General features: G+C 37.4%; 1 protein-coding gene across 5 annotated transcripts in view; it reads left to right on the forward strand.

The window, feature by feature from the left end:
- The window catches only part of MTUS1 (microtubule associated scaffold protein 1), a 132,578-nt gene that overhangs the window by 53,037 nt on the left and 65,405 nt on the right, over window positions 1–14,136 (forward strand). For 3 of the 5 annotated variants that reach the window (XM_027735365.2, XM_027735361.2, XM_039387614.1), the window contains exons 4-7: window positions 4,337–4,504; window positions 8,172–8,303; window positions 10,311–10,400; window positions 11,490–11,537. In XM_027735365.2, the coding sequence (XP_027591166.2) occupies window positions 4,337–4,504; window positions 8,172–8,303; window positions 10,311–10,400; window positions 11,490–11,537 (438 nt within the window). Of the gene's footprint in view, window positions 1–4,336; window positions 4,505–5,681; window positions 6,002–8,171; window positions 8,304–10,310; window positions 10,401–11,489; window positions 11,538–14,136 lie in introns of those variants that run through there. The other 2 variants (XM_027735368.2, XM_027735366.2) reach the window with 2 other exon arrangements.

Below are 14,136 nucleotides of genomic sequence, written 5' to 3' on the forward strand. Positions count from 1 at the left end.
CTGTGGAAGTCTCCATCAGATGGAGAATGGAGTCTTGCCTGTTCTCTGACCAGCTGTTATCCTCTAAACAAGTAAATCTCTCTTGTAAATATTTGAAGAGCCAGCAGTAACTTGGCATTCCCTGTTTTTTTCCACGTTTAGGTTGAACAGTTGACCATTACTGGCAACATAACCTAACTGTGTCCTGCCATTTTGGTAGTAATTTGAGACTTTAAAAGGGAGAGATAATTAGAAAGACGTTACCTTTAGAATTATGAAATATGCTGTAACCGCTCTTTGTTCCCTGAAGGAACACCGATATGTGTATAGCATAATATATAGTATAGTTGATATTACTGAATGGCTAATCAGGCAAACTCAGAAGCTTGCAGCCATCAGAAAACTGTTAGTATTGCTCCTGCTTTACAGTGTTTAAAATGGCAACCATAAGCACTCTTACAACTACGTTAGAATCAGTCTGCTGGAAACAATATCAAAGTCCAGTTTGTCTTTCCATTATTTACTTGCTCTTTTCAATAAATGCCAAAAACCAGCATGTTTTCTTGAAGGTTTACTCCCCATGGTTTTTAAAGACTTTACCATAGGCTTAAACTGGGCTTTTTCATCATGCTTAAAATTATTTTTTGTAAGCTAAGAAGTTCAGCACTTTTAAGACGGAGCCCTTTGTATTTTACATTCTCAGAAAAAATCTGAAAAGCATAAGGCAAAAATCCAAAATTCAGCCTTTTCAAGACATAAGGCAATGTAAGGCCAAACCAACTGTTAGTGTTAGCTTTAGGGTTAAACAAAAACAGCAACAACAAAAAGCATCTTTCAAAAAACTCCTTTTGCACTTCGTCTGCCCAAAGTTTATGTTTGGGAAAGGCTTCCAACCGTTCATTTCTAGGTGTCATGTGGCTCTATGAATGCCAGTTGCTCAGTGCTCAGCTCTAGATATGAAACGTGTTGATGTGGTTTGAAATGGTGGACATGAAGTTTCAGAATTTGTGCATGTGTTTTTGACTTTACAATCTACCTGGTGTCAACATTCTCTCAATTTGAGTATTTTAGACTCCAGTGCTATTTAAAGGAAGCCTTAGCTTTAACTTTTTCTAACCACCTATGAGGGATTCATATGAGAGGATTATTATTTTACTAAGGATATGAAAGCTACCTGCAGAGCTTCTTGAAGAATGAGTTTTGTTCTTTGCTTATTTCCATTCCAATACAGGAGATACTTTAACGCACTTCAAGTAACATGGTCGTTGCACGGAGACTTTTTTCTGAAGAATTGCCAACTCATTAGTGCATTGTAGAGGAATGTGGTATTTCTAGTATCCCGCTTCAGTGACTAGATTAAATAACTGATGAAAGCCTGTTACTTTGCTATTGCTTGTTGTCTTTGTAATAATGGTTCACTAAATATCCTGCTTCTGTGCTTGTTTCCAGCACTTTTGTTTATATGCCGTATCTTCCTGCTTCTGTCTTTAAAACCTTTGCATTTAGTTCTGTGTAACTCCTTTCTTAGGGAAGAAAAATAAAGGAAATATTTATTTTATAAAAGTAGTTTGTAAAACTATTAGTTGAAGTAACACCTAGAGTAGTTGCTTAATGATCTTGTGTCATGACCTGAAAGAAATTGTCCCTTGAACAGGGCTTTTGAAAAATGTATTTGAGTGTTTGAGTAATTACTTTAATAGAAGCCTTACAGGAAAATACCAAGCAGCAGAAGAACTAAGGAAAGAGCAAATGTCATCTGTTTGACCTGCTTCTGAAACAATGTCCCAGAGCTTGCTGTGCTCACTGAATGGGTTTGGGTTCACAGCTGGTTCAGAGCACTGTCATACTCCAGCTTCTGCAGAGAAGTTTGGCTGGCTGCAAATCACGTGTAGGGAACATGCAGTACGAGACAAGACTGAGCATTTTCACATATGTGCTTTGACCCTTCTTGAGTGAAAATCTGTGCGAAGGAAACGGGATTTTGTTCCTGTATGTTTAGAACTGGATGAACAAGTCCAACACAGTAGTAATCAAACATGCTGCCTTCATCTTTAATAAGATGCACCTGATAAACTGCATTTGTTCCTCTAGCTACCTTTTGAAATGTAGAACTTTAACTCACTAAGTCATACAACATTAACAGGCAGTGTTTGTACAGCGGCCTTTTTTTTCCTGTTTGCTTTTTGGTTTTGGTTTGTTTGAGGGGTTTTGTGGTTTTTGTTTGGTTTTGGGGGGGATGTTTTTTTTTTTTTTGTTTGGTTTGGGTTTTTTGGGGGTTTGCACCCTGTTTTGCTGAGAAGCTATTTAGAAAAGGAACTTCTGACTGGTCTGAATTACTTATTAATTGATCAACATACCAGAATAATGAAACAAGATTTTAAAAAACAATGTGAAAAGTTTTATAAAGTTATTAATCTGTTGTATGAAGTTCAGATGTCACAAATATTTTATATTTTCTTTGTCAAACACAAATTATTTCAGATATGTTTTCTGGAGTACTGTGTTTTAAGGGTGTTTTCAGTAAGTGTGGTGTTTGTGGTGTTCTCCTAGCACAGCAAAGCTTGTATGCTCTTTAGTGAGTTGTGTATATTCAGGCATCCCTTGCAGTAACTTACAAAAGGTCCTGAAATACGGATGATAATTTTGTCTCAGAGGTTAATAGCAGGCTACAGTAAAGCCACACACAGAATCACAGTTCTGTATAGTAAAGTTACACAAGTAGTAAAAGTGCACCTCCAAAGAGAGATCTGACACAAAGCATGTTTAATGACTCGTTGAAGCTTGTGCATTATACTCTGTAACCAGTATTACATAATATGCCAATGAAGGTTTAGTATACGTTGTATGTGGGGTTTCTCTTTTGTTACTGAATTGATCTGAACTGAAGAAAATAGCTTGGACATACCTTTCTTTACCAGTGCTGTTCTGTTGTTGCATACTTGATGCAGGAATATTTTGAGACAGGTTATCTAATCCTGTCACACCACCTACTGTTGAAAGGCAGACATTGGGTGTGTTCTTGCCTAAAATGTAATGCAGTCCCCTTAGTGTCATGCTTTCGTGGTCTTGGTGCAAATTGAAGGTTTCTTGGTCATTAGTATTAAAAGGTGGAGTTCCTGTAGTAAAACTGATGTTGAATAAAGTGGAATTACTAGCTAGTTCTGTCACAGTTCAGCAGTATTTTATCTTAAGCAAAATTGAAATGTGGTTTATAGTGACAAGAATAAAGGGAAGGGTATTCCCTTTGCGTAGAAATGTGATTGTTCAAAGTGAAATCTGAAACACTGTCTCTTTTCAAGTAAGATAAACTGTCTGTCAGACTTGAAAATGGCGATGACATCAGAAATTAAGCTATTTTAGATATATTTCATCATAATAGATAACAAAATATTTAAAAAATATATAAGCCTGTCTTCCATGTCTGTGTTTTTGTACGAAAATGAAAACCTCTTCTCCATATTCAGAGGCCTCTATAAAGATTTTGTTGTCAGAGCTGACAAGTGTCAACTCAGAGCTGCCAAGACAAGTCTGTGTGTACATAACTTCCTTTGGGCCACTGAAGTTTTAATCTGGGTGCGCACTTTTCAGAAATAAACTAAAAGCTTAATTTGACTAAACTCAAATTTTCTTGTGGAAAGTGTATTTGCTTTGTTAGTAGTGCAAGAGTAAGCTCCTGTCCTGAAGATGGCACACCTGTCTCCTGTATAGATACTTTTCCTGTTTGATTAACTTAGCTGTTGGGCGTTTGTATTCAACAAGCTCAAGTGAAAACCGGAATTAGTATAAGAATGTGTCTGCACCAGCTGGCCGTTAAGAACTTGGTTGTGGGAGTGCTGTTTAATTAGTTCTGCAGAACTAGTCAGTTTTAAGTATATTATGTGATTTCTCATGCTGTCTGTGTTCTTGAAAGGATATGATCTTTTAGAGTGGAATGGGGATGGGAATCTTTGTTTTGGGGGCAAGAACAAACAAAAGAATCCTTTCTTGGATTGTCTGTGAAGTGGAGGTTATTTATATTTTTATGGGATCGCCTGTACAGCAAACCATAACACACAGAGGTAGGACGATGTAAGAAAGACTTTCTTTTGTGTGCAGATGTCTGTCTGGAAGGTCAGTCTGTAAAGCTCTTGACTTGGTTCTTAGGAAAATATGATGCTTTAAATCCTTGGAACTGTTTTTCTGCATTTACAGCATTTTTTACCATGTCAATATGAGGTAGATTAAGCCTTTTTATATGGATTTTTACTGTGTAAATATTTTTATTTGTAGGCATATGCGTAAAAGAAGCAATTGTTTAAGCTTCTTTCCAACTCCTTTTGTTCTTCTTTCTCCCTCCTCCTTCCCCCCTAATTGACAGGTATAGGATCTTTGCCAGGAGAGAAGCATGCCTCAGTGAAAAATTCCCCAACCTCCTCTGGTAAATCCCTCGCCAAATTCAAAGTGCCTGTCAAAAGATCAGTGCTTGAGAGAACACCTAGCCTCTCATCAGTCAGCAGCACTCAGAGTGAGCGAAGTCTTTTCAGCAGTAAGTATCTGTGAGGGTTGTGGATTTTAACTGATAGCCAATATCAGCTGCTTGTTGGAAAAAATCGCCTTGGAAGGGAGTCCTGTCTGACAAAGGCCTGTGTTAATTCCTAGAATTAGTTCTAGGACTTACTTTTTTGCCTATTAACTGAGAGCTTTCCTTTTTGAGACATGCTGTCTGAAGGAGCTTTGGGCCTTGGGTTGTGGTTTGATGAGTAGAGGTTTTGGTACAGCTCCTCTTCTGTCCTGAAAGATTACAAAACCAGTGTGTCTTCTTGAGCAAGAGTTTCCTAGTGTTTACATGTAGTGTAATAAGAGGTAATTCTGAACAGAATGGTTTACCTGTCATAATATTTGGAAAAACACATCGCAGGTTTTTTGATACTAAATGTTGTTTTGAACTGGATTATATATGCTTTCGGAGTTTTTAATACAAAACGTGTAGATGAAATCAAAGCCTGGTAAGTGAAATTCGTTTTAGAAGGTAAAACTTTGCATAGGTAGACTTCTGTAAGCTCTAAGGTGTATGACCTAACCAAATACATCTTGATTAAAAATAGGGAGAAGAATAATCGAACTAGCTGTGATTTGAAGCTATACAGCAGTTGTAGGAATTGGTGGCAAAAATATGTCAGTAGTATTAGTATTTCCAGCTGTATGTATTCAAATGAGTACATTCAAATATTCTGTTACTATCATGTCATCTGTTATATCATGAAGACTGGGCAAAGGCCTTTCTTTGTGCCAGATGTCTGCTAAATCAGTCTTCAATGGACTGAAAAAGCGAACCGTGATGTATCACACGTCTGTAGTTTATGTATGCGCATATGCATACATACTTCAATAAATTTTCTCCTTGGTTCCCCCCCCCCCGTAGTGCCTTCATTAAAAAACTGAGAGCAAACATATTCCTTAAAGGAATAAGAGTATGTGTGATAAAATATGCATGTGCATATCGCTCTGTAGTCAGATCGGTTCTGATACTGTGACAGCCATGTTGACTTTTGCTGTTCAGGTTTAGGACTGTAGCTGGAATTGCGAAGCAGCTTTGTCCTCTCTTCGTTTTGCTCCCTCATGTAACAAAGGATGGGGTCATCGCTTTATAACAAAGGAGTGTATTCAGATTAAGCGTCCAAACAGATGACTCCTTATTTAGCCTGATTTGCTAGCTGCTGTAATCTGTTTTGTCCACTGCCTTCAAGCTTACAATTTTTTCCACTCCGATTCACGAAGACCAAGCAAGAGCAGTATGAGAGGTTGAACATGGCTGCAGCTTCCTAGACTTTAAGCTTGCTTTGATCTTTTTAAATGACTATACCTGGAGGACTCCGCAGTTGCACAGAAACTAATTTTTCTCCTATTATTTTTATCAATTCTACACTAACACCACCGACTGACTCAGGAAGCCACTATGATATTACCTTACTGACACTGCTGGTAGTAGGGTCTTACAGCTTTTGTATTGTTCCTTTGTTAGCCACGTTTACTGGGAAAAGAAGTAGGTTGTATTCCTTTTTATTTCTATTTTAAAGCATGCATTTTGTTTTGTGGAGGTTGGTAAATATATGCAATATTTTGATTTGCTGATTTGCTGTGAGATTATTTTTCTTTAGTTGGGATTTATGTCTGATAGTAAGGTTTTGTGAGTGTAAGGACTTTAGATTAAATAAAATTCATATGTTAGTGAAATTTTTATGACCTTAAATTAAATTGGAAAAAATTATGGAATTTACTTAGTACTCTAATACTAAGTACAGTGCTGTTCTTGTTTTTCATTCTTTCATTTAATCTACTATGCATTAATGTCAGGAAAAAAATTGCATTTGTAAACCTAAAATGTTTTTATTATCTTGGTGGGGGACACAAAGATCAAAATGGGAGGCTTACACTGTGAATGTCATGAAATTTATGACAAACTTGTGGTCCTGTCAACAATATTAATTCAACAAAGTCACCTGGTTTGTTTTGCTTAAGGAGTTTGCCTTGTATTAACAGAGAAAAAAATGACAGAAGTGTTTCTCTTGCTGTGTCAGCTCAGCCCTTTGTTATAGGATGTCTTTAGATTGGTAATTCCCTGTGGCAGCATTAGAGTTTTTTTTGTCTAATGAGCACTTGAACTTTATGATTTTTTTCTCTAAAATGACTTCCTATTTTGAGAATTTTAGAAATCATGAGGTGTGAAATGCTGTTGTTAATAAAAGCATATTTTTCATGCAGGTCAGTTTGAGCATTGAAAAATAGAATTTTTTTTAACAGTAGAGAAATCTCAGTTTTAGTGGAGAGCTGAAAATACTATAATTTGAATGTACTGAAATGGTTAAACTCTGAGGTTAAGAACAAGAATCCAAATTTTAATTGCATTAGAATAATTACAAATAAAGGAAATTGTGTTTCAGAAGTTAAAAAGCTGATCCTAGCAGTTGAGCTTGCATTTCTGAACAGTCACTACTTCACTAAAATTCTTTTAATGACTTGAGTTTTTAAACTCTTTATATCTTAACTGGGGTGAGACCATTTCACACATGTCCATCTTTAATCAGGATTGCAGTAGCTGCTCCTAATCTGTGAATAAACAGCTTTGAATCATATAGTGATCAAACTTTGCAACTCTGCCTTTTGTTTTCCTACCTACATGCAGCCTGGTTAGCTGACTCCAGAGCTTTTAATAGGGCAAAACAGTGCCCTAACTAGTCCTGCTCCAGAAGGCTGCTTGCTTACCCACAGCGTTACTTCCATGGTGTGCTTCTGATTTACAAGTAGCACCCCAGTTTGTAGGCAGTTGTTACCTTCTTGCAGTGAACTCTGAGCAAAAATCCTTAATTTAGTGATTTACAGAAAAAGTTAAGGACTGTCAGGCCTCATGTTTTACCAAAACAAGTTGGTTTTAATCTGATGTTGATCAGGGTCAGATTCCCACAGAATAACTGTGTTACTGATGTGTTATGCAAATTGTTCCTCATGTACAGATCCTTTTGCAATATTTAGCTTTTGTGCCTTTCGAGGAGTTCCAACTTTCTTTCTTTTAAAAAGAAGATGGCTTCAGTTGCATGTGTTTCTATAGGGGAAAGAAGTTCTGCCCCTCTTTCTGTGGCTGAAAATGTATTTAGTGGCCAAAACCCATCTTTTTGAAGCAGTTAACTTATATGCTTTATGCTAGTGCATTTAAAGAGACTAAAATAATCTCAAGACTATATGTTCCATCTTTTGATGAACAGTATTAGACAAACCTTTAAAAATAACCAGCCTCATTAAAATACTAATCTGATGCAAACCTGATAATACATGCCAGAAGCTTTGCCCCTCTTTTTTTTTTTTTTTCTTAATGACTAGAGAAAAGAGCAACAGTATGACCAGCTATTCCAGAGTGACTTAGATTTTGCTTGTCTCTGGTAAATGCCATGTCAGCTTCCTATTCTCTTTGTCAGTATACATAATTCTTTTAGTACCCAAAACAATGTGTACTTACTTTAGAAGTACTTTCAGGTTTTTTTCTAGAAAAGTGAAACAATGCTTTCCCGAAATTTCAGGGTTTTGTTTTTCAAGGAAAAATTTCCATTGTGGCAACAACCCAAAATTTCTTTCAAGGTCCTTCAGCCTCTGGTAAGACAGGCTTGACTTCATCAAACTATTTATGCTTAGAGCAAATTCTTTGTCATTCTGTATTGCAGCTGCAAGTGCCACAGTCATCAAGAATGGAGAATGGCCTTCAAAACCAGCCTGCCAGAATGGCACTTCAGGACCTGTCCCTTTGAAAGCGCTGTCAAGACCTAGATTGCACTTGTTGAAGTCAACTCCGAAAGGTACATGGGTTTGTTGGTAGACGGAGTGAAAGCACAGCTCCTGCCGTTACAGTACGTTACTTGCAGGCGTCTGCCTCCTGAAGCAGTGTTTAGTAACCGTGGTCTCGGAAAACAGTGCGAGGAAGTAAAATCACATCAGTGATGCTTCAAGTGTTGTAAGACTTCATGGGAAGGTTAAAATGTTCTTTAAATTGTCGTAATTGATGGAGGTATTTCAGGGAAATGAAGAGGAGGTCTGCACTGTGGTACAGCAGAGGCTTGCATGGTACAGGGACTAGATGCACCTTGCTACGTGGCAGGTGTCATCACATGGGGTTTACATTATTTTATTAAGAGTTCTTTTCTTTCAAAAAGTTAAGGCTCAGATTCTGTGGCTGCTGGTAATCTACGGGGTAGACCTACCCTGAATTTGTCCTGAAATTGTTCTTGTCCTCATGCAGACTTTGCATTATCTTCACCCCATTCGGCATAGAAAGGGCCTTGGGGGATGGGGATATTTTTTTGAATAAGGTATTATTAGATGAAGTATCTTCTTTCACAGATCAGTGGCATTATCCCATCTTTCCAGGGGAAGAGTCTCAGAAACAGCTCAGCTTTTCATGCTGCTTTTGCTTAATATTCCTCTTATTGGCTGAATTGGAAGCTTTAATTTTTGATGGAGATAAGATGACTGTGCTTTATCATCTTGTGCTAAAGAAAACATTAAATGTACTCTTTGGCTTTGTATTAAACATTGTTCTGGTTCCAATTCCTGTTCAAGCCAGGACCTCTTGATCAGCCCAACAGTGCTTCTTCCACTCAAGCCACAAACACCAGTTGACAACTCATTCTCTAGACAAAATTAAAGACATAATGGGAGCAGATAAACAAGCTTGCTGTGTCTCTTTCCTAAATCCTAGCTATAATCAGCTTGCTTCTGACCATCTTTGTGATGAACTGGTTATTGTAATTGGATAAACCTAATTAAATACTGTACTCCTGCTTTAGACTTAAGCTGGTATCTGACATAATTGAGAATAAGTAAGAGATGCCTGCCAAATGTCATACTGTAGTGACATGCTTTAAAATAGTAAACAGTGAGAAAAAACAGAATTTGCCACAAATCATAAATCACTTTGAAAGAAACACAAATCATATGTCTCTCTGACAAGCCGATGCTTTCTGTGGGGGTACAAAACATGCAGCACAGCTATGCATAACTTAACATCATCAGCAACCTGGGTGCTGGAAACCTACCTTCAGCACCTGCAGGAGCAGTGTGGCCAAAAGAAGCTGGTATTCCCCCTTCAGTTCAGTGTTATCTGGACCACTGTACTGAGTTTTGGGGCCTTCCCAGTTCAGAAGGGTTGTTTTGAAACTGGAAAGGTCAACTGGAGACTTAGGAAGATGGTTGGGGTCTCTGCTGAGGAGAGGTTGAGGGAGTTGAGCTTGTGTAGTCAATGGCTTGAAAAGGACAGCTGTAAGGGTCATGGTGCCAAACTCCTCTCAGTAGCACCAGATGATGTGGCAGTGGAAAATGCTCACAAATTTTAGAGTGGGAGATGCATCCTTGCCCAGTCATGCCATAAAGCCTCCCTTCCTGGAGGTCTGTACAGCTCATCTGGACAAAAGCGCGGTCAGCAGATTCTTGTCTTGGTGGTGAGCCTGCTCTGAGTGGGAGTCTGGATAGCTGGCCTCTGGAGGTCTCTTTCAGCCAGTATTTCCTTAGCTGTGTTGTATTAGCTGCTGTTTTGAGACTTAAGTGATTCGATCTTAGTGCTGAAGTGAAATTTTTACTAACGTTTTCTCCTGCTTAGAAGCTTTATTAAAACCATCTTTTTATTTCAATATGAGTTCTGGTATAGCAGAGCTAAGTTTAAATATAGGTTAAATGTTCTAGAAGGTGTATCTTTGTGTGTTTGAGTAGATTTGTGCATCTTGTACTTAACTGTAAATGTGTAATATTAGATATGTCTTTAATTGGTGACATAGTTCTACTTTAAAGTTCATCTCAACTTTTGCTTCTAGGAGCCAAGACCAAATCTGCTTCACTGAACCAGTGCACACCAAAATCAGCTGGGCCACTGCACCCAGGAAGGAAAGTCAGTGAGATTAGAGGTAATCAGCTGTTGGGTGAAGTCAGTTTCTCACTTTTTCTTGAATCCCTCTGTATTCAGAAAGAGCAGCTATGCTCTGACTTCAGAGTAATTGAGATAGTCTCCTCATTTTCCTTTCAGTTCATAGTATTGGAGACTGAGTCTGCAAAATGTTCCTTATGTATTTGTTTAAGGGACATTCATTGTCTACTGTCTGCTTGAAACTTGCATCCCGTAATGACCAAAAATACAGGTGATTAAGTCTGTTAAGTGATGTTCTGTCATCTGCTTGTAAGATTGTATGCTCGAAAGACACAAGATAGAAAAATCTAGCCTAAGTTTGGGTTTAAATTAAGCAAGATTCTTGTGAGAGCATGGTGGTCAGCTCTGTTGAGGATATTTACTCTACTTGTATGTTTCTGTATCAGCCATTTGTTTTATCTTTAACTTTGAATTGCAATTAGTAATTTCTGCCAGAGTGAATCAAAAGAATAGATAAGCATCTTCAGGAAGGCTTTGTAAGACAAAATTTTCGCCTTGGGAGCAAAGTTCCATTTGCAAAGCTGAGGTGAGGGAAACAAGTATGGTAGCAGTACAAAGTAGCTTTTTCCTGTTGAAACACCTGTTGTAGGATCACATACTATTTGTAAATTCTGAAGAAAGATGGTGTTAAAAGACCTTTTATGAACTCTGCACATGACTTTTGCACTTATAGCTAGCAGTCTGAAAGATTGCTTTCATTTAGTATCCTTAAAAATAATGAGGTTCTTAGGTCAATTTTCACATAACTCCAATACAGGTAGGGTGGATTAACTTTTTCAGTGTTTTCATTTGTATCTAACTTGATTGGCAGCACATTTGAGAATGCTGTTAATTTATTACTGCTTTATAAGCATATAGGTGGAAAAAAGTTGCTATGATGCCAGTGTAGATGATAGTTCCTTATTATCTGTAGTCCTCTATGAATAAGTAAAGTAAAACAGTGCTACCTGACTTAAATGAAATATGATAATTGTAATGGAAAATACATGTTTGGCTTAATGAGAATGCATCCTGTATTTTCTTTACTCCCTTGAAGTGTAATTTTTTTTCTCCTTCCTGAACACCGTAGGTTCTCCTGGAAGAAGTGTACACCAAAGCCTATCTTGTTTGGGTCCTGGTGAGTTTTCTGAATGCATTTTTATATTTTCTGTGGTGCAACTCAAATTAGGTTTATACGTTATATTAATATATTGGTTCTTTTCTTGGAAGAACAGATTTGCAGGGGATAGTTCTGAAACTATCACTGACTCCAGTTTTAAAGGAGGTGGAAAAAGGTGTCTTGAGTTTTGTCTACTTACTGTCTTCAGGCTACCCATGTCTTATAATATGCAGTCTGTGGTATCTGTTACTCTGTTTCCAGTGAAACTTAATGAGGTTTAAATGGTATAAAAAAAAAGGCGTGGAAATGAAACTGGATGTAGTTTTTGCTGTTTAGCCACAGTGAGCTAAGTAATGAATGAATTCATGTGTTGTGGCTTTAAAAAAAACAAATAGAAGAATCATGCAGGATCTTTCTTTTCTGGAAGGTTCATTGTAGATAACCTTTTGGTGTGAGCTGTCTCTGTGTATCACTGCAGACTACACTTGTATAAGAAGTTGAAATTGTCCAAGGATGTTGATATGTGTGTCTGCTCATATGGCAGGGGGAGGGAATCACAGCTGATTAAATGGCAGATGGTGTTTCAAAATCTGGCAGAGTTTTAAGGACTTCGTGTTGGGTTTGTTTTTGGTGCTTGTGCCAGTCAGGACACCTGGTGCCAATTTCTATCTGCCAGAAGACAGAAAAGTCTTCAGATGATGTTTCTACTTGAAATGATTCCCAGGTCTTTTCAAGAGAGTTGGCAGTCTAATTTAGTTTCCCGAGAATCAGCATGTATTTACTGAATTAAATGCTGCTTGTAATTAATTACTCATTGAAAAGCCCTTTTTGAAAGATACTGAAGATCACTGGAAAGCCCTTTGTCCCCTGAGTGAATAGCAGATGTCTTTCTGAAAGAGATGCTGCAGCCAAGCAGATGTTGTAAATTTGAGTCTGGAATTACTAGGCAGTTCTGACCTGCAACTCTGGTACTGTGGCAGTATGTTTTTAATTTCCTGTAGTCATAACATGAGTTCAATGCTTTTGTCTTTTTACTCTCTTGGGTGTCAAATGTGTACATATCAATTGTGGTTGAGTACTTTGATATCTTCTGTTAAGGATCAGGGCTTCTGTCATACATAAAGTGTAAGACTTTGCACAAAGTGCTTGTTCTGTTTGTTGCTTTTATTGATATTTGGCTGAACTAATGTTAGTTTAGGTAAAGTCTGACACTACGTTTCAAGAGCTCAAATGTAGTCTGCTGTATAAGGATGTAGAGGATGATTCAGCTAGCAACAAAATGTCTTGATCAGCTCAATTGAGGAAACTCACAATAGGCAACAAAATCTGTTTCTGGACTATGAATTAAAAAAGTAAATTCCTCTTATGCTTGCTTACAATCGTCTCAAAATATAACTTTATTTCCCCCTAAATTTAGTTGTGACACATTCTCTCTATTTTCCATGCAGAAAAGTAGTGCTCCCTCCCCTTTTTACTAGTTTAACATAATTCTGTGATTAATCTTTTCCAACCTAATAAAGCACGTAGCTACATAGCTTTGAAGTGCTGGATATGATGCCTTAAAAACACAGCCATAAACTCCAAATCGGCTGTAATAGTTAGCGATTCTTTAGTAAATGCTCTTTAGCATCATACTTTTGCCAGTAGAATGGCTGTATTTCAGTGTTTGTCTTAATAAACCTGAACTGTTTCCTGTACTGAGTCAGCTTCCAAAAATTGGATATGTTAGACTTTGAAGTTACCAAATTTCTAACTTAAACAAAACATTAATATAATTTACCATTTATGAATGCAGAGTTTTCTGATGGAGTATTTTGCGTTTTTAAGAAAGATTTCCCCTCCCCCCCATCCTCACAATTGCAGATAGTTCTTACAAAATAAAAATATTGTGTGACTGCTTGGATGTTCTGCAGTACAATGTCTTACATTTGAAGAAAGGACAAATGAGCTTTTTTGAAATGAACTGAAATAATGTCAACCAGTACCATGTAGAATGAGGCCCACTATCTTTTTTTTTTTTCTATTTTCTTTGTGGCTTTGATATTATAGTGGAGCTTTGTTCTAGTGATTGCAGCTAGTATAAAGCTTTTGTTCTTTCATTTCAGTGCCATAGTTAAGTCTATGGATTTTAGCCTTACTCGGTGAAGAGTTCCAACCTCAGTTCTATTTCTTGCCCCTGTGTCCAGGACTAATTTCTTGCAGCAGGACTCTGGTAGTTGATTGCATTAAGGCATTAATTAAATGTCTAGCTCAGTTGTTCACATTGCTTTTCACACTTTAAGGATGGAAAAATAGCAGGCTTTTCTAGATGTGGTGTCTGTTCTCTGACTATTGGTGCTCTTTCTCCATTTTCCATTCATTTACAGCAGTGGTGCAAAGCCAGAATCTGCTTGACAAAACAAGCCACAACACGCTGTTAGTGTGCCTGTAAAATTGGAGAGACGTGTATATTTTCAGCTGTTCATTTCTTGTTAGTGTTAAAACATTCACAAGGTGTATCTTTCATGGATGATATTCAGTGCATCAAATAAGTTTTACAAGTTCTGTGGTGTATTTCTTCAGCGCTGGCTTTAAAGCTAAGGCAAATTTAACTTCTTGGGAATAATATGTTTTATTA

This window comes from Pipra filicauda, unplaced genomic scaffold, assembly GCF_003945595.2.
Source record: "Pipra filicauda isolate LSUMZ 115617 unplaced genomic scaffold, ASM394559v2 scaffold57_size4234018_pilon, whole genome shotgun sequence".
In the NCBI taxonomy this organism is placed as follows: Eukaryota; Metazoa; Chordata; class Aves; order Passeriformes; family Pipridae; genus Pipra; species Pipra filicauda.